The sequence below is a fragment of the Leucoraja erinacea genome, chromosome 13 (assembly GCF_028641065.1).
Source record: "Leucoraja erinacea ecotype New England chromosome 13, Leri_hhj_1, whole genome shotgun sequence".
NCBI lineage: Eukaryota > Metazoa > Chordata > Chondrichthyes > Rajiformes > Rajidae > Leucoraja > Leucoraja erinaceus.
In genome coordinates, this window is record NC_073389.1 from 36,162,058 (window position 1) to 36,183,848 (window position 21,791).

General features: G+C 42.5%; 1 protein-coding gene across 3 annotated transcripts in view; it reads right to left on the reverse strand.

Moving 5' to 3' along the window:
- The window catches only part of sh3kbp1 (SH3-domain kinase binding protein 1), a 177,144-nt gene that overhangs the window by 84,411 nt on the left and 70,942 nt on the right, over nt 1-21,791 (reverse strand). For all 3 annotated transcript variants that reach the window (XM_055644906.1, XM_055644905.1, XM_055644907.1), the window contains one exon: nt 4,468-4,574. In XM_055644906.1, coding sequence (XP_055500881.1) covers nt 4,468-4,574 — 107 coding nt within the window. The remainder of the gene's footprint in view (nt 1-4,467; nt 4,575-21,791) is intronic.

A 21,791-nucleotide genomic window follows, 5' to 3' on the forward strand; every position in this document is an offset into this window, starting at 1 on the left:
GATCAAACTGAAGGCTTAAGAAATTAGCTGTACAAGATCTTCAATTATTTTTTTAATTATTTAGTTTCAAATTATTATTTCACGGCCGTTGTGGAAATGGAATTCCACCTCCTATCACGTTGCGCTCAAATAACAGTGCTATAAGGGATAGATTCAGAACAATTCAACTCCACTGTGAGAAGCTCTGAGTCACCAGCAGCAAAACTGTACTAACATTCTCCTCCGCCTAGCAGAGTTTGTCCTCACCCTTCTCATTCGACCTCCCACTTCCTCCAAATCAAAGACGTAGCTATACCTGCCTCTTTGTAGGGTACGTTGGACAATCTCTGTTCCTGGCGTACACTGGCCCAATCCCTGAACTCTATCTCCATAACATTGACGACTGCCTCATGGACTTTATTAACTTCACCACCAATTTCCATCCTGAACTCAAATTCACTTGGGCCATCCCCGACACCTCCCTCCTCTTTCTTGATCTCACCGTCTCCATCACAGGATATAGAATATCGACTGATGTCTGTTACAAACCCACTGACCCACAACTATCTCGACTACACTTCTTCCCACCCTGCTTCCTGCAAAGACTCTATCCCATACTCCCAATTCCTCAGTCTACGCTGCATTGCGCCCAAGATAAGGTGTTCCATACCAGGATATCCGAGATGTCATCATTCTTTAGGGAATGGGGTTTCCCCTCTTTGATCATTGATGAAGCCCTCACAGGCGTCTCCTTGGTACCCCGCAGCTCTGCCCTTGCGCCTCCTCCCCCTAGTCGCAACAGGGACAGTGTCCCCCAAATCCTTACCTTTCACCCCATCAGCCATCGCATACAACACATAATCCTCAGGCATTTTAGCCACCTCCAAGGGATTCCACCACGAGTCACATCTTCCCATCTCCACCCCTTTCCGCCTTCTGCGGCGACCGTTCCCTCCGAAACTCCGGGTTAACTCATCTCTTCCCACCCAAACCACCCCATCCCCAAGTACCTTCCCCTGCAACCATAGGAGATGCAACACCCGTCCCTATACCTCCTACCTTGACTCTGTCCAAAGACCCTGACAATCCTTTCAGGTTAGGCAGAGGTTGACTTGCACCTCCTCCAACCTCATCTACTGTATCCGTCGTTCAAGATGTGGACTCTTGAACAACGGCAAGACTAAACGTAGACTGAGTGATCGTTTCATTGAACACCTTCGCTCAGTTCGCCTAGACATACCTGATCTCCGGTCCCCTTTCTATTCCCACACTGACCGTTCTGTCCTAGGTCTCCTCCATTGTCAGAGTGAGGCTAATCGCAAATTGGAGGGACACCGTCTCATATGTCGCTTGGGCAGCTTACAACCCAATGGTATGAATATTGATTTCTCCAACTTCAAGTAATCTGTGCACTCCATCGCTCTCTCTCTCTCTCTCTCCATCCATCCCCCACCCATCGCACCAGGTTCCCGTTCTCACACAGCAGTTAACAATGGTCTGTTTCCTTTATCATCATTACTTTTTTGCATATCTTTCATTCATTTGTTCTTTACCTCTCTACGTCACTGTCTATATCTCTCGTTTCTCTTTCCCCTGACAGGTCAGAAGAAGGGTCTCGACCCGAAACGTCACGCATTCCTTCTCTCCAGAGATGCAGCCTGTCCCGCTGAGTTACGCCAGCATTATGTGTCTATCTTCGGTTTAAACCAGCATCTGCAGTCCTTTCCGACACTATATTTCATCAAAATGTGTAACCTGGTAGTTTGCCATATCATTGTCTCTGGGATTCAGCATTTTCCATGGTAATAGCAGAGTAATGGATATGCCATTCACAATGCAATCAAAGGTGTTTTCAGTGCAAAGGCAAGTGATTCCGTGTTCGTCACTCCTACAATGGACATTTTAAATGAGCACTAATGACAGGAGAGTTTCTATATCTACTGTATCCGTTGTTCAAGATGTGGACTCTTGAAAAGAACAGGTTTCTCTCTTTCTTGATAGTTACTTTTTCAGACATAAACATGTATGGTATGCCTCCTATGACTCACAAACAACATTAGCGCTAACAAACCAATACTGAGTGATTGGAGCGGTCCCTCAACCAAAACAACTTCTCTCAATGCTTTTTTCAGATGGTATTTAGTACGGAATAATTATTATTCAGCTTAGGGAGTGTGGTAAATGATAATCAGGAAAGTTGCTTGCTTACGCTTGAATTGATGCCAAGATACTTTTAGAGTAATTACTTCGAATTAACAGGATCACCCTTGATTGTGTAGAACTGTAACACCGCATCTGGTGGATTTGATGAAAGGTCATGATTCAGGACCAGGACATCACTTGAAAATGTATAATTCTATGTGTATGACCATACAAAATTGATGCTTGACCAACCTCAGAGACAATTCAACCATTATGCAAAAGTCACCAAAAGTTTGTGAAGAGGACTTCTTTGTAGGATTGGCTGGGTTGGGTTACTCTTTTGTGATGGAGCAATATGGCTTTCATTTGGTTCCAGTCTCATTGTGAAATAAAGATGCAAGTTAACAGGAAAGATTTCATAACACTTGAAAAAAAATGAAGAATTAGAAAACCAAGACATTTTTGCAATGAAGGAGAGAGACTATGTTAGGTAGGGTGAGATTGCATTCCAAAATTTATCCTACAGATAACAAACTCATTCAGTCGATGAGTTGCAAATCAGCTTTTCCATGTATATAATGGGGAGGAAATAATGTAATATTCTAGGTCAATACTTGCTTGGAGGCCACTTTCAAATCAGCACTTAGATCTGTGTAATACACTTGCACACAAATGCAGCTGAACATGGGTATTGATGTTGTGGCTTATTTAATGCAACTTACATAGAATTACATGGCACATCAAAAACTGCTTCCAGGAAATTGGAGGCAATCTTCCTTACTGACTGCTTTCTTAACTAATGAGTTACAAATAGAACCAAATATTGTACAATCATAAGTATACATCCACCTAACTTTATGATAGAAGAAAGGTTGATTAAGCTGATGAAAATAATTGAACCAACGGCTTATTGCAGGCTGCCTTGAAGTAATGGGCTGCTACTCTATGTCCAGAAATCAACTTTGTTGTCCACATTTGGAACAAACTTGTAATGAGATCCGTGGTTGAACGATCGAGGCAGATGGAAAATTAGAAGGTTGTTACTAAGTGTGACGCGATAGTATTGTGACAATACAATCCATCACTTTGCTAATCACTAAAGGTGATAACTCAGAGTGGATTTGTCCAGCTTTTTGTGGACTAGGTTTTCTGAGTATTTTTCCACTCTTGTGTGGTAGATGCCAATGCTGTGGCTGTACAGGGGGAAATTTTGTCGGGAGACATGACTAATATTGTAGCACAAGTGTTCATGCTTAAGCCGGGGTGCTTCATTGAACAGCAACTACTCAACCATTCCTCAATTTCAGTGAACCAAATCAAATTGGCTAATGCCAACTTTCTGTGACTTTGTAAGGAGACATTGAGGTGCTCTAATCAAAACTTTCTGTTTAATTGCCCACCACCATTCACCCCTAATGGATAAATGCAGATTAGGGCTGATCTACTGATGTTTAACCATATACAATACAAAATTATTATAAATTGTAATGCATATAATCTGGTAATTTCAGGTGTGCTTTCTTACTGTAGTGGCTTGACGTCAAGGGTAGAAATAAGGATATGCCTTCCAAAAATATTATTGTGTGGAATATACAAGCATCGCACTTATCACAATCCCATTTAGCTTCAATTCATTAGAACACTCTTGGCACTCCAGTCCTGTTTATGTACCCTGCTGTCTAAACTCGGTCTGGATATTGTGGTGCAGGAAACCGGGATGCCATAAAAATGGCACGATGCCCTGTCCTCCCCAAGAACCTGCCAATTGCTAGTGCTCGAGGCAATGATTCACGTACAATTCAGAATGGAAAGGCTGCTGAATTGTATTCTCAGATTTTGTGAAGACTCGTCCAACAACCTCCAAGTCCCCCTTCCCCAATTCCCAAATTGATAAAATATTTTCACTTTCTACTCAATTAAATTCTCACATCAATCTCAATGAAATAACTTTATCCTTATACTAAAGGAATAAGGGCGGTATTCATGATTTAAATATTTTTGACAGTATCATTCTGCCGAAACTCCAGCCTCAATATAGCCTTTCCTGAAATGCGGTGGCCAGAATTACATCTGGCATTCTAGCATTCTCATTAAGATCTTTCTATACTGCAGCGTAACATTCCAGACCGCCTGAACATTCCATTTGTGCCATCTTTTTATTTTACAGGCTTCTCACTTGCTCAGAATAATTTTTGAAACTGAACCCATATCTCTCTGCTCCACATTCCCCTTCTTCTCAAACTTGGCAAATTTCCAAACTGGATGTTCATACAATAATTCCAGATAAATCGTTATTTCATAATGTTTCTGATCATTTTACACCACTATTTATATCCAGATACTTACTTCACCCAAGACTTCAATGATTTCACCAATCTTCAGCTCCAATTCATCTTCATTCTGAGGAGCGTAACTAAATGCCACTTGACATCGTCTTGATCTAATTCTTTCAGCTGTGAAAATAAAGATAGCATTTTAAGCAATTTTGTACAAGACTGAAGTGCCCTTTTATAAGAATAACGTGTACGGTACTGACCACACAAACAGTGTATAGAGTGTACATCTACAAGTGATGCATCAATTCTATTCTAACGTCACAGAAATAATGTTGAGAAAAATATTTGATAAGATTTTCTTTGAAACAAATATTTGCAATGGATTTCATTTAATAGTAAGATTAAACGAGAACGTGCCAGTTTGAAGTTTGATCGTTATTTTATAAGGAGTAACGTTGAGGGATTACGTGAAGAACCCCGCCAGGATGCATGCGTGTCATTCTTCAAAGCAGCGGTGTGCTTCACCAAGGAGACGCCTGTGAGGGCGTAATCCCTCAACGTTACTCCTCATAAAATAACGATCAAACTTCAAACTGGTAAGTTCTCGTTTAATCTTACTATTTTACTTCGGAGTCACGTGAGTGACTACGTGAAGATTTTAAAGCTCTGTGATTTCATGCTGTGGAAACGAGTCCATGCATCACATCTGCCTTGATTATGGGGAGAATAGTGGTAACATCATTAGACATCAATACGATATTGAAAACTCAACGATAAATATATTAACACCAAATTATAGCTCCTATTTATGGGGTAAATTATATTACAGAACTTAAAATTGTTTCTGCAAATGTTCCAGGTTCAATGACTGGTTTGTTATAAAATCGTTGGCAAGTTTTCTCCGTTGACCATCCTGCTGTCTTGAGGATTTGGTCCATAAGAACATCCAACTTCATAGCTGCCGTTGTAGCTGCAGCCCTGGTGGAGTGAGATTTAAAATGCTAGTGTCTACTCCAGCCTTTATTAGGACCTGTTTTAGCCATCTAGAGATGGTCTGGACTGTCACTGTTTTGAGTAGTTGTTTGTAGCTGATTAAAAGTGAAATTTCTTTCCCTCTGATGATCTTAGTATACTCCATATATAATAGTAAGCGTGTTACAATACAGAGACGAGCATCTGTCGGGTAGGCCCTGAATTCTGTTTTTAGGCCTGCTGACCCCTGTCTGTTCTGTTTGACTAATTCATTGATGTGAAAAGTTAAATTTCGAGATGAAATAGTCATGTTGTCCAGCCTTAGTTTCTGTAGTGACTGGACCCGTTGTGCCGTGACCAAGGCCATCAGCATGACTGTTTTCATAGTCAGTTTCTGTAGGGACAAAGCTGTAGCTGGAGACTAGTTTCTTAACATGGTCAGTACAATGCTCACATCCCATATTTGGGAGTACCTGGTTCTTGGGGGATTAACATTAAAAATGCCCCTCATGAGTTTGGTTACCAGGGTGTGTCCCACCAGAATGCCGCTCTGTTCCTTGCCACAGGTATGTTGACAGAGCACTTCTGGCGCAGTTGATGGCACTATGACTGAACCTCTCATTGTAATGGAGGCTTGCCAGGAATTCCAGAACGGACGGGATCTTCATAGATCTGTGGGTGATGTTTATTGTTGTGACAGTACTTCCCATTTCTTGATGACACCAAGTACTGTTTTTTTTTTTTTTTTTGTGGACTGTCTGTGGGCCGCCAAAATAATATCCACTGTTCGGTCCGTCAGTCCCAGGTGTAGTAGAGGTGCTTTCAAACTCTACAAATTAATAGGTTTATATAATTATGACATGGGTAACTTCCCCTTGTTGCGGGATGAACCAGTAAATTAGGTATATGATGGATGGTGATCCATTGTTCTAAAACCATGTCAAGTATCACCGGGACCCATGGTTGAGTAGGCCAATCGGGTACTATCAAAATACCAGACGCGGAGTCTTGCTGTATATTCCTAAATACCCGACTGATGAGGCAGAAAGGAGGGAATGCATAAGTAAACAATCCCCCAATGCAGCAAAAATGCATCTGTTGCCACTGCCCTAAGGTTCTGGTTCCCATGAACATAATTCGATAGCTGATGTGAGCCTGGATGCGAATAGGTTGATATCTGGTGTTCCATACCTTGCTGTAATTTCAGCAGATACATTTTTATCTAACATCCATTCAGTGTTTTCATTGAATTTGCGTGACCTGTTGTCTGCCACTAAATTTAGTTTACCTGGTAAGTAGGTAGCTGATATCCAAATATATCTCTCTGGATGCACTATTGCCAAATTGTGTTGGCCAGATTGTCACATAATGTCGATTTGTTTCCACCCATATGGTTGATATATGCTACCACGGTGGTGTTGTCAATTTGTAGTCTAACATGCTGGTGATATAACCCAGAACAATATGACTTAAGGCCATGCAATGCACTTAACATTCCCAGGTAGTTTATGCCCAGTGTTTGTAATAATGATGCCTCCTGTGCATTCCATCTCCCCCACAGCTGGAGATGGAATTGGTAGCACCCCATTCAAGTGCACTGGCATCAGTTTGTAGTTCCATAGACGGGTAGCTGATAATGTTTGGATAGGAACAATGCCTAATGTTATCTTTCCACCATTTTAGTTCCATTATGGCCTCTGTTGGTAGCTTCATTGGTCTGTCAAAATGACCACCATAATTTTTGAGTGCTCGTATTTTAGCCCTCTGTAATTTTTGATAATGTAAAGGTCCGATTTGTGTGGCTGGAAACGCAGCCACTATTATGCCAATTATTCTTGCTACCAGTCTGATGGATGGTTTTGTGATGTCAACGATTTTGCTGCAAGCCTCCATTAATGCTGTAACCTTTTCTTTCGGCAAAGTCACTGACATGTGAACTGAGTTACGGGTGAACCCCAGATGATCCATTGTGTTAAATAACATCTGTGGTCACCTCTAATGGGTACTGTATAGTAAGCATCTTTTAAACGATGCTTGCCATGTAGTAACCTAGGAAATCCAATTGCTTAGCAGTAACAAAGGTTCCCATCTAGTAATGAATATATAGTACGAAAGTATTCAAATTAGTCAAATCTATGATGATGCGGCAACCACCATCTTGTTTACAATAAAGATTTTGGACACGAATTCCTGTGATTCGTGTTGGGTTTCCTCCATTACTCCTTTTTTATATGGCCACTGTAGTTCAGCATGCTCTTTTGACTTTTCTTTGCCTGTAAGCACGAACATTCGGTTCGGTACATGCTGAACTGGAGGATTATGTTTTTGTATAAATTCTATGGTATAACCCTATACTTCTGAAAATATAAGTGTCGGTAGTTAATTTATTCCATGCATCCAGATAGAATTGTAATCTCCCACCAACCTCGTAAGGAACCAGACCCACCTACCTCAATGGTTACTATTGGTAGGTTTGTTACTTTTTCGGCATCCTCCGTGGACGTTGAGGCGCCGGTGTCTGGGTCTGTAGTTGGGTCGGTGTTGAGGGTTAGCGCATTCCCAGGAAGGCCGGTCTCGGCCATGGCCTAAAAAGACCGATGTTGAGTGTTCCTGGCCTTTGAGCTTTCACCAGTTTGTCTTGGCCGACTGGTGGTGCGTAGGGGTGCTGTTTCTGGCCAAAGTAGTTTTTAGACGTTGCTGTAATGAGCCCCAGGGTTTTACCCTCTTCGTCAAGTTCTTTTATCTGTTTTGATAAGTTGCCTCCAAATAGTAATATTGGTGGTTTGGAGGTTCCAGGTTTGCACAGGCCTACAAATTAGGGTCTAAAGCCGGTTGGATGGCACTTCTTCCTAATGCTGTTTACTTGTATTGGTAGTTGCAAAATAAAGCCAGTGCATCCTGGTGATCTCGTGTCATGTCTTTTTCGTTTATTGTGCGGGCGAAAACCGTAATTCCCGCTGTTAGGACTTTAAGATCTTTCTGTAGTTTCAAGTCCCTGGCTCTGATTGAGGCTCCGACATGTTTTCAAATTTACACTGGTTAACACTGGGAACATTCAGTGATTTGCAGTTCCCTGGTGGTAAGTGTCTTGCTATGGTGTCCAATAATTCCTGTCCTTATAGCTGGTTGAATGACAAGTAGTTGATACTTGCAGCTATTTTAGGTTCCAGGTTTTGGCCAGTTTGGTCGGGTTGAATAACCTGGGACACCATATCCAATAGGTTTTCTTGCACCCCATGTGCACTAGGGGTATGTTCTGCACCCCTCTTCAGGGTCAGCCCAGAATTGACCCCCTGTTCTCCCCTCTGATGAGGGAGAAACACTGTGCAGCCCTACAAGAGGTACTGCTGTAGGACTTACTAGCTGCCCAATGTGACTAGTCTCCATCTCCCGGAGCCTGTCACTTTGGAGTATTTGCTCCAACAGCCGCTCCAACTGGCTCCAATGCTCTCGGGCACTGGCCACTCGCGGTTGCTCCAGTTCCTGCAGCCGCTCCAACCGGCTCCAATGCTCACGGGCACAGGCCGTCGCGGCTGCTCCTGAAGCCGCTCCTGCTCCAGTTCCTGCAGCTGTTCCAACCGGCTCCAATGCGCACGGGCACTGGCCGCTCGCGGCTGCTCCTGAAGCCGCTCCAACTGGCCCCAATGCTCATGGGCACTGGCCGCTCGCGGTTATTCAGAGTAGGACTCATCGGAGTCAACGACTCTGTTAGTTTTTTGCTTCGCTCTACCGCCCGGCCATGGCCGGTGCAGGAGCGAAGTCGGGTACAGCTGTTCCCATTACGGGAGATTGGCGTGCCGTTGGGTGCTGCTGCTGACTGCCCGCAACTCCGCGGTTCTCCCCCGCCAGCTTTTTCGCAGCCTCCGTGGATCTGATCCATGTCTCCACCTGTAAGGTAAGTGAAAGGAACGCAGAGTCTCCTTACCTGCTGTTCCCGGCTTCCAAATTCTGCCGCTAAGGGGAACAACGTTCCCCCTGCTGTGACTCGTTGCAATGCGTGTAGCGATATGACACGCATGCGTCCTGGCGGGGTTCTTCCCGTAGTCACTCACGTGACTCTGAAGTAAAATTTCCTACTTCACTATTTCTGAGTAGTTTTACATATGAATACCATACATATCAGGAATGGAGTGCCTTAATTACAAGGAGAGATCAAATATGATGGGCTTGTTCTCACTGAAGTGTAGGAGGCGGAGGGGTGAGTTGATAGAGCTCTATCAGATTATAAGAGGCAATGACACAACAGAGTATATTCCTGGAGTAGGAGAATCTAAAACTAAAGGGTCTAGGTTTAAGGTGAGTGAGAGAAATTTAATGGGGATCAAAAGAACATGTTTTCACACAGAGGGTGGTGTTTATTTGGAACAAGATGCCAAAGGAGGTGGTGGAGCAAAAACAATTATCTATATTACTAAAAGTCTGATCTTGATCACTTCCTGTTGTTCTGTATATTGATTTTAGAAAAAACGCTGCCACTTATGGCTGTGATTTTTGGCCATCCTACTCAGAGTCCCCTTCCGCCGTGCAGGACAAGAACATTTTCCCATCGATGAAAAATAAAAGCGTTATTAGTGTTTAAAAAATGTTGAGATTCTCTCTCCTGAAGGCCGCGCCCCTTCCGGAGGGACTATAAAACCCGGATGTGTTGAGTGCCTCAGTCAGTCTCTGCAAGATGCGGGAGGGTCATGTCTCTCAGAATGAGCTGTGAATAACACTGAACACATGTCTACTAAACTGTGATTGGTTTTACTGACCTGTCGGTGCCCTTAATGTGGTTTGAAAATATAGTTTGGAAATGCTAAAGCTGTGTTGCCTTTGGTTTGGAAATGCTAAAGCTGTGTTGCCTAATTAAAGTTGCCGTGCCTAATTAAAGTTGCCGTGCCTAATTAAAGTTGCCTTGCCTTCTATATAATTAAAAGTCTAATCTTGACCACTTCCTGTTGGCGCTTTATATTGATTTTAGAAAAAACGCTACCACGTATGGCTGTGATTTTTGGCCATCTTACTCAGAGTCCCCCTCCGCACATCAGGTGCTGAGAATTTTTCTCATCGATAAAAAATAAAAGAGTTGGTAATGTTTAAAAAATGTTGAAATTCTCTCCCCTGTCAATCACGCCATGAAGGCCATGCCCCTTCTGGTGGGAGGGACTATAAAACCCAGAAGTGTGGGCATGGCTCAGTCTCTGCAAGATGGAGGAGGGAGAGGTCATGACTCGCTGCACCCTGCTTGAAATGGTATGAAAGCACTTGAATTTGATGGCCTTGCACCCTGCTTGAAATGCAATTTCAAGGAATAGCTGTGAGTCAACTGCCAGCCCACCACCCGTGTGAGTAAGCTGCCAGCACAACAGGCTTGAGTGACTAAGCCGCAAACCCAAGAATCTATTCGGCCCACAATGCCCATACTACTAGCCCTCTGGAAGATAGTCCCTTCAGCCCACAACACCCATACTAGTGCTCCAGAAAGCCTCCCCCCCCCCCCACTGGCCACCAATATTGGAATTGGTGGAGAGGTGGAATATTGCGTTGGGGGACCAGCCCTCCCGTGTGATGCTGGGACCCAACGGGTCCCACATAGTCTAGTAATGTATAAAAGTCTCTTTGACATGACTGGATACGAGCCCAATGCTGGCAAATGGATTAGCGAAAATAGACATCTCATTTGCCACAAACAAATTGGGCTATACGGCTCTATAACTTTCAGTCTTCCTTTGAACTAAATGCACAAAGTACAAATCATGGCCATATGTTCAAGACTTGGCAAAATCAGAGGTTTAAATTCCACTCCAGACACTCCAGATACTTGAACATTCCAGATACTTGAACACAAAATGTAGACCAACATTTCAGTGCTTTACTCAAGAGTGCGAAACAGTCAGGGGCTCCACTGTTAGTATTCAGACAAGATGGGGAATTTTCCCCTGGAAGATGTCAAATGTTCATCTCTAAATCAATAACATTAAAACAAAATAGATTATTTGGTCATTAGCGCATTGCTTTATATCTAATTTAGTACCTTACATTCTATATAATTCAAATATGCTGTGATCTATGTAGAGGATGCAAAATGTTTTGTTTACTATTGAAAAGAATAAACAATTCCAGTTCACTGTTCTAGAACCTCTACACTTTCAGCATATGTTCAGAGTGTTAAGGGCCTGCCCCACTTGGGCATCATTCGCGCGACACCCTAAAAGAAATGGTGGGCACGTCGTGACGCACTCGTCGTGAGGCATGGTGGTGTATGCAGTGACGTGTGGTGCACCAGGATTTTGGAATGATCAAAATCCTCGCGAACCACCTGCGTGACGTATCCCTTGCGCACGCTGACGTATTAATGGCGTACGTTGATGTACTGATGGTCTAGCGCGTGGTGACGTATGAACATTGCCTATACTCATTTATTATGCGTTACCGTGCGTCAACGTCCGTAACCATGCGCCGCCCGTACGCCGTCGGCGCGCCATGTGCGCGTCATTTGAGCGCTGCACCACGTGACCACCTGGGTATAAAGCGCGCGTAGTTTTGAAATTTTTTCACTGGGAAAATCAATGCCCCAAAAGAAGCAGTGCCCTCAAGAGCACTTGGCACGCGACTGTCGTACTGCCTAACGCGCAAATGACGCCCAAGTGCGACAGGCTCTTTACATTGCAAAACATAGTTTCATTATTTTTACTACCCAGCCCACAGATAATAGTCAAAGTTATCTGGCATTTGTCATAGGAATGCTATGAATCACTTTTTAACTCTGTAAATACAACACAATCTAAATATACTCCTTTTCAGGGGAGTGATACAAAAGTGGCATTTAAGAGATTTTTGGATAGGCACATGAATATGGTTTATGTTCAGGCAGATTAGAGTTGGTCTTGGCGTCATGTTCGGCACAGACATTGTGAGCCGAAGGTCAGGTTCCTGTGCTGTATTTGATGTTCTGTTCTGAAGGCAATAACTTAGTTAAGCTAAAATTGCACAAAGACCTGTTTGAATCAAGGCAAATCTGTGGCCATGAAAATAACAAAGTCAAACCAAATACCAGTATACCAGAATACAGGGATAAACTTGCTATCAGAGGTCACCAAAAAATAATGAACAATACAATCCTAATCAATGGCTTGCCGCGGAGGAAAGGGATGTTTGGTGTTTTGACATGGCGTTTAAGAAGCTTTAAGATAGGCACATGAATAACCAGGGAATGAAGGGAAATGGATCACTTGCAGGCAAAGGAGATTAAGTTAACTTGGCATGTTCAGCACACACATTGTGGACCGAAAGGCCTATTCCTTTGCTTTCTGTGTGGAGGCACAAAGATCAGCAGCTACCCAGACAAGTGAACATTTTAATAATTGCAGATGATAGAAATCTAAAGTAAAAAAAGCAGGGTGAAAATAGGGTGACCATGAGGATAAGTTGTAAATGTTATCTAGTCAATGGATGAATGGGAGCAGTTAGAACGCGAAAACATAGATATTTGGATGTTGCAAAACGCAAACCAGGACAAGCCCAGCAAGTCACGCTGCGCATAATCTCCCTACCCACAGAGAGAGGGGAAAAATAACAAGATTAGTATAATTACAAATGGATGACTGATACCCTCTGACCTACTGCTCTATGGCCTCCTGTTCTATCATAGCAAGGCCAACACAATCTTGAGGAACAAACTTGTGTGCCAATTGGGCACATTACAGCCATCTGATCTCAATATTAAATTCCCCAAAAGTACACAAAGTGCTGGAGTAACTCAGCAGGTGATGGAGTATCTCTGGACAACAAGGATAGATGGTTTCAGATTGAGACCCTTAGATTCATAGAGTTAAACAGCATGGGAACAGGCCCTTCGGCCCATCTTGCCCAAGCCGACCAACATGCCAAATCTAAACGTCCCACTTGCCTTCTTTTGGCCCATATCCCTCTAAACGTATCCTATCCATGTACCTTAATGTTTCTTAGATGTTGCGATAGTACCTGCTACAATTACCTCCTCCGGCAGCTTGTTCCACACACCCGTCACCCTTTACGTAAAAAGGTTACCCCTCAGGATCACATTAAATCTTTCCCCCCTCGCCTATGTCCTCTGGTTCTCGATTCCCCTACTCTGAGCAAAACATAGTACATTGACCCAATCTATTCCTCCCATGATCTTGTACGCCTATATAAGATCACCCCTTATCCTTCTGCATTCCAAGGAATAAAGTCCTAGCCTGTTCAACCTCTACCTATAGCTCAGGCTCTCGAATCCAGGCAACTCTTGACAACATCTTTTCTTTAACATGGTGACCAAAACTGAACACAAAACTCTAAATGTGGCCTCACCAACATCTTATATAACTATAACATGACCTCACAATGTCTATACTCTAACTGATGTAGGCCAATGTGCTGAAAGCCTTCTTGATCACCCTATCTCCTTGGAATACCACTTTCCAGGGACTATGCACCTGGACTCCTCGCTTCCTCTGCTCCACAATACTTCCCAGAGCCCTACCGTTTACTATGTATGTCCTGCCCATGTTAGACTTGCCAAAATGCAACACCTCACATTTCTCTGTATTAAATCCTTCAGCCCACCTGCCCAACCGATCATGATCCTGCTGTAGTCTTTGATAACCATCTTCACTATGTACAACATCACCCACTTTAGTGTCATCTGCAAACTTGCTAATCATGCCATGTACGTTCTCATCCAAATCATTGACATAGATGATAAATGGCAATGGGCCCAGCACGGAACCCTGAAACATCACTGGCCTACAGTCGGCAAAACACTCTGCTCCCTTCCAGGAGCCAATTTTCAATCCATCTATCTACAAGCTGAAGGAAAAACCTGGATGAGGAGAGAGGCAGGATCAAGTGTGGTAGGCGAGGACACAGCCAAGGGCCCAGGCACAATTAGCCAATTTTTAAATCAAAAATCCTTGGTTTGATCCTGGAGCCTTCTGATGCCAGAGCTAATTGTTAAATTCACTTACCCAAGCACCCAGCTTTAATTTATGGGAGATTTCCATAAATTAAATGTTGGTAATTAAATTGGGTAAACAGAATAATAAATGGATTGAAAATATAGGATTTGCTGAGTAACGGTAGGGTTAGGGTTATGGTGGCACAGCTGGCAGGAGTTTTAGGTCTCTTCCACCATAATACTAAATTGAGATTCCAAAACTACCAACATTTGTGTGCAACTCCTCAGAGCTTCTTTGCATAATTCCTTATAATACACATCAATTTTCATGACAGAATGTGATGGTACAGCAATTTTTTCTTGCAAAGGCACATAACTCCCTGTTGCAAATCTCAATTGGAAGCCACTGGAGAATTAAAACAGGTGAATGATACTCAGATGCATAAAATATTCTTGCTCTGCATCCCTGGTGATTCCGGCTGTTTACACTGAGCATCCAAAATCAAAAATGCTCCACTTGAAAAAAAACATTACTTGTTTTGCTAAAATTATCACAAAGTTTGATATAAAAAAGAAGAAAAAGCAGCAGCAGTTACAGGTTTCAGACAGAACACATTCTAACTGCTGCATATTCAAAGTTACTTTTAATTTATTGAATACACATCAAATCGACACCAGCAAAGGGATACATTTTAATTTTTCCATACTTAGCTAGGGGAAACCTGGGACTCACGACATCCAATGAGCAGCACAAACTTCCCAATATTTTTCCTGACTCGTGGGAAATCTGCCTGCTGAATTCTACCGATTTAACCATCAACTTTAATGGAAGAAAACAATTAGAGAAAGAATGGTAATTTTCTTCCAAGCCAAACATAAAAAAAAAAATTGATAATATTCATAATTTTTGGTGTTTTTTATTTTCATGGATCATTTGTATTTTTCGATGTTTGAGGACAAAGACATTTATAAACATTTAATTGATTTGACAGCCATTAAGTGTGGGGGCAATGGCCTCACCAGCTGTTAAGTTACTGCAAGGAGATAAGCCACACATTGAGGGACTCTGCGCTGCATTTGGCCTTGAACAGTTCAGCTTTCAGCAAAAACAGGAAAGCACAAGAAAGGCACTTCGAGATTTCAAGTGGGAACTCCAGGGATTAGAGCTCAACAGTCGCCAATAGTAGGAAATTAAAAATCTCAAAGAACCTGAATTGGTAAACCACAATTCTCAGGTTATGAAAATGAAGATTACAGATATATTCAGGGGCAAGAACATGCAGAGTTTTTGAAAACAAGAATGTGGTTGGTGAATGAAGCTTGAAATGAGTTAGCAATCAAGTGGTAGAGATTCAGTTTGCTCAGAGAGGAAATTCGTTTATAAGCAACAAATGGGCCAAGGGAATAATGTTGAGACAATATCATGAAGATTAATGTAGCGACAATATCTTTGGGCAATTGTGGAAATTCAAAAAGTCTTTCAAGTGCACCAACAGTTATGAAGCATTGATAATCTCTACTTTAAATACAAATTCTAAAAAATGGTTCATTTAAATGTCTCTAAGTGAGATACTTTTATACCTTCAAAAATCAAGGAGAGAGTTGGAGAACAGCCTTTTTCAGAGAAAGCTTTTTTGGAAATTCGGCAGTTGAATGAAAAGACGTTTACAATTCAGAGGTGCCTTTTTTTCCAAAAGTGAGAAGTGGGGCATTTAATAAGCAGGTGTTTGATTGCATCAGTGAGAGGCACTGTGGCCAAAAAAAAGTGTGGAACTGTGGGAGATAATTTTTATCTTAAAACATCAGGGCAGGCAGAATCTATCTCAGGTTATTAACACAGGTAACAGAGGAGAGTGCGGAACTCTTGACCAAGAGCTTGCTACTTCTCAAGCCACAGGTGAGGTCCCGGTGGACTGGAGAGTAGCTATTTTGCTCCTCTGTTTAAGATGGGAAGTAAAGATAATCCAGGGAATTATAAATCAGTGAACTTCACATCAGCGGTGGTGAAGCTATTGGAAGGGATTCTTCTGAATAGGAATAACCGTATTTCCCGCCAATGAAGACGCTATTTTTTTACCCTAAAATAAAGCCCGAAAATTTACCTGTGTCTTGAAGACCGAAGGTTAGATTGTTAGCCAAGAAAGATAGACTTGGCTATACCTCAGTACAGCGGCAGTATAAGAACAGCACCGCTGGGGAGGGCAGGAGCGTTGATAAGGTGGGGGTCAGGGATCATGCCAGCAACTCACTCAGTAGCTCGGGTGGCTGCCAGCGGAACTGCAGCTAGACCTGTGGCTCGTAGGCGTCCTGAGAAATGCAGCTAGTCCCGGGGCTCACAGGCGACCTAGGAACTGCAACTAGTCCCGGGGCTCGCAGGCGACCTGGGCGCTACAGCCAGTCCCGGGGCTCACAGGCGACCTGGGCACTGCAGCTAAACCCGGTGCTCGCAGGCGACCTGGGCGCTACAGCCAGTCCCGGGGCTCACAGGCAACCTGGGAACCGCAGCTAGTCCCGGGGCTCGCAGGCAACCTGGGAATTGCAGCTAGTCCCGTGGCTCGCAGGCGACCTAGGAATTGCAGCTAGTACCGGGGACACGAGGGATCTGGGATTTGCAGCCAGTCCCGGGGCACGCAGGCGATCTGGAAACTGCAGAAAATTAATGGAAAAACACATGAAAACTATGTATTATTCGTCCGTATTTTCACTAATTTATGTATTATTAGCATGTATTTTTACTAATTACTAATTTAGTTACCATGTATTATTACCTCCATTTATTAACTATGGCGATAGATGTGGCCTGTCATCCGCTCACCAGCATGGGTCCTGGCCCCCTATGCAAAAAAGGTTGCCGACCCCTGGACTAAACCAAACCCTTGATCCTGTCCCGCCAGCCCTTTTTTCAAAATTTAGCAACTCAAAATGGAGGTGCGTCTTCATTGCCAGGAAATACGGTACTCACATTTGGAATAGAATGGGTTATTTAAGTACAGTCAGCGTGGTTTAATACACAGCATATTATGATTTACTAATATGATCGAGCTTTTAGATGAGCTGACAAAAATGATTGATGAGGATAGGGCAGTGGATGTTGTATACCTGGATTTTCATAAGGCTTTTAATAAAGTTCCCCATGGTGGGCTGATCCAGAAGATTTTGATTCAGAGCGACTTGGTTGTATGGATTCAGAACTGGCTTATTGATCGAACACTGAGGGTGATGGTGGAATTCAGGCTGTGACAAGTGGAGTTCCACAGAGATCTATGCTGGGACCTCTGTTGTTTGTGATATATATACACAACGGACTTGGATGTAAACAAATACACGTTGGATTGTAAGTTTGCAGGTGACGATTGCTGAGGTCCCAGACTGCGAGGAAGGTTATCAAAATATATAGATCAGCTACAGAAATGGGCGGAGAATTGGCAGATGGAATTTAATATATCTTTTGCTTCTTGTTGTCAACTAATACCACACAGATAATGGCAAGTGGGAATTCTTAGAAACTTTGAGTTGTGATTAAGAAACATAAAGTACTTACAAGATATAAACTTGAACTAATCATACCCTTCTTCTTCAACATCCCTCAGAATTGAGGATGATTTGCTTCCACTTCCATTTTGTGGGTTCTGAATTGGTTATTGCGGCTAATATAGGAACTGCTGACTCTTCCACAAATGGGGCAGAAGATATCTGATGGGTATCCTGGGTCTTACTGCTCTCCCCACCCCCCCCACCCCTCTCCTTTCGGGTACCTCAGTAATGATTCCCCTTCCCCCCCCCACCTTTCAACCAGGTTACCCTGACCACCCCCTGCCCATACACTAGTCCTCATGCCTCCCTTCTCTCTGAACACCCACCATCCCCACCCACAGGATTTTGCCTCAACCTCCATCCACTCCTTTGCCCTCCTCTGAAAGCAGTCTGAATGGTTTCGTAATGTCACCCATTCCTTTTCTCCAGAGATGCTGTCTGACACACTGAGTTACTTTAGCTTTGTGTCTATCTGATGTGACAAATATATAGCTAATTTATGAGAAGATTTGCTCTTTCCTCAATTTACAATGGCTTCTGAGTGCTCTCAACGCATGCATTAGAGGTTCTCAATATTATCCTAAATGCTCTTTCTCCGCTTTGAGCAGTCAGTGGCCAGAAGATACAAGGTGTGCAGAAAATCCATTCTACTCAACTCATCTATGTTACCTCACAAGAGTAATTCCATTCACCTATTCTCTTAAATGCCAATTTGAACTCCTCTGATTATCCAATCGCTCACCTACATGAATGACATTTAACAAGAGTCAATTAACATGATAAATTTCACATCTTTGGAATGCTGGAGAAAACCAAAGCCCTAAGGAGAAAGCCAGCAGTCATTGGGAAAACGTCCAAACTCCATGTGAACAACGTGAAAGGTGACAATCAAATCTAGGTTTATAAGGCAGCAGCACTATCTGTTGTGCCATTGTGTTGCCCCAGTGACAAAGGCTTCGTACACATCCTTGAATGGTTTCCTCTGTTCACCGAGTAACCTCGTCAAGTGACAAAGCCAGAAATATTGTGTCGTTCAATATTATGTAAGAAAACAAAACAGCCAATCAAAGCACTGGCTTTGGAGCATTTTCTTGTGATTTAACTGTTAAAAAAGTACTCCAACCAGTTCTTAGTCTCTTTCATTGTTTCCCAATTTCAAGTAAATTTTCTCCAAGATAAGAATATCTACATATCATGATTGTGTACTAGCAATTTAAATGTACAACGATTGTATATTCTTCTTCCCATCTAAGAGATTTTAAGATGCAGACAAAGTATTAACAATATATTCTGCCACCTTTAACCCCTTCAGAATTTTGGACAGCAGAAGGGGTCATTTTATTTCAAATTCAGAAAGCGTTCTCCAATAATAGCTCCACTGAAAAGCAATGATTGTCCTTTATATCATAAATTAGGGAAGGCTCTCCTTGGTACCGAGTTGCAGCCATCACAATTAAATTGCAAGACAAATCTGCAGTCTATTCAATTTCTTTGTTGAATGCAAAATAGTTTCATTGTATTTTGTTATTCTAGGCCATATCTATCCACAGTAAACAACAATAGATTAATGTAAAAACTAATTCCATTGTTTTATTGACATTTCTTGATTTCCATGTCAACTACTTTGTTGGCATTAAAAAAATCTTAGATTTTAAGTTGCTGAGAAGCTCTCTTCCTTTAGGTTTTCTCCCTTTTCCATAAGAATTGGAGATTTTATAATTCAGCAATTACGTGCCTGGATTTATAAACTAGAGATGTAAAAACCTGAGAATGCAGATACAAATCCCATTTTGGCAATTCAGTTACAAAATTAAGGTGCTTTCTGTGAAAGTAATCAAGAAAGCTGATGGTCTGAAATTTAAAAAAAAAATAGGATTCCAAATGACTTTATGAAATTTGCCATCATTACTCAGAGTGGTTTATGTTATACAACAGTGACAATACTTTAAATATCCTTCATTTTTTGTTTGATACAAATTTGGCTGATACACCAAATGTATACACAGTCTCTTGCCCAGAGTAGGTGAATCGAGGACCAGAGGACATAGGTTTAAGGTGAAGAGGAAAAGTCCCAGTAACTTTTTCACACAATGTACGGAACAAGTTGTCAGAGAAGGTAGTTGATGCAGGGATTATCCCAACATTTAAGAAGCAGTTAGACAGGTGCATGGATAGGACAGGTTTGAAGGTATATGGACCAAATGCTGGCAGGTGGAACTAGTGTAGCTGGGATATGTTAGCCGATGTGGGCAAGTTGGGTCGAAGGGTATGTTTCCACACTGTATCTTTCTATGACTGTGACGCTATGTATAAAATCGTGATAAGTACATGAAGAGTCAATGAAGACCGAGACTGAGGGTTACAGAAACGTCAACCATCCCTTCCCCAGGTACTTTCCCTTGCCCCCCTCCCAGGCACACGCAGTAGTAATTCCAGGTGAGAGAGAGGTTCATATGCACCTACTCTAAACTCATCTTGCTGGTATAACCTGCTTCCCTACCAATTCGGAATAAACATTCCTCATCAAGAAGGATATTAGCAAACAAGATAGATTCACCACAACTAGAACCACTAAGACAATTAATGTACAGTGCCCTCCATAATGTTTGGGACAAAGATCCATCATTTATCTATTTGCCTCTGTATTCCACAATTTGAGATTTGTAATGGAAAAACTCACGTGGCTAAAGTGCACATTGTCAGATTTTATTAAAGGCCATTTTTATACATTTTGGTTTCACCATGTAGAAATTACAGCTGTGATTATACATTAACCATGTTGCTGTGGCTTTGCAATCACATATGTGCTGGGATATGCTGGCAGATTATTCCCCTGAAGAACATTTGCTGCTATGGACTCAGTGTCCTGGGATAGCAACATTGTAGCGGGTAGGGCTACAATCCCATTGTACCGTCACAGCTGGTAACTGCCAGTGCTGATTGGAAGAAATCTTTCACAAAGTGGGATTTTGTAAAGGCATTGTGAGATCAGCAGCTGGGCAACCGTAATAATTTTTTAAAATGTCAGTTTGGTTATAAATTTTAGTAAATATCTGGTAGGAACATTTCTACCAGAAGATGTAAACATTTCTCTGTTATTGTAACATCAGCAGCTGGGCAGCGGTGGCGCGAGATGGCACTGACTCATGCAGCAGTTTGATTTTAGTGGGATCATGTGAAGGTTCCAATCACCCACACCTGTCCCATTGTGATGTCAAATATGTAAATGAGATCCATTGTGATTGTACATCTGTGAGGTGGCACCGACTCATGCAGCAGTTTGATTTTAATTTTTTTTAATGTTTTGTGAACAATTTTATTCAAAAGCTGGGGAAATAATTGACCAAATCTAGAGAGGAGTGCATTTATGAAATCGTAAGTTAAATCTCTACGGTAAATGTAAAAATCTCCGCGTTTTTGCATCTGGTTTTCGAGGAAATACGTTTCGCATGCAAAATGACGCACACACAGTTTTAAAAGTATATAGATACTAGACCAAGTGGGTCCCGTTTGGTCCCTGTCCCACGGGAGGCCTGGTCTCCCAATGCAACCCGAACCCACGCCTCCAAAGAAGACTGCGAGTAGCTCCTTTTCGATTTGAGCGTAGTGCTGTTCAGTGACAATCATGATACGGAAGGCATAGGCAACTGGTCTGGAGCCCTTTCCGTCATCTTGTAGGCAAGCAGCGCCCAGTCCATACTAGGAGGCATCACAGGTAAGGGTGACGGGTAATTTGGCATCAAAGTATGCGAGGGTTGGAGCGCAAGACATTAGTTGTTTGAGGGTTTCAAATGCCCTCTGCTGGTGTTGGTGCCAGGACTAGTGCATATCCTTGTGGGTCAGTTGGCGCAGCGGGGCTGATAGCTCGTTGAAGTTTGGGATGAATTTTCCAAGGTAGTTTACCATGCCTAAGAATCGTTGTCGAGCAATCACGTCCATAGGTGCTGGTATTTCGTTGATGGCAATGGTTTTAAACGGGTCTGGCTTAA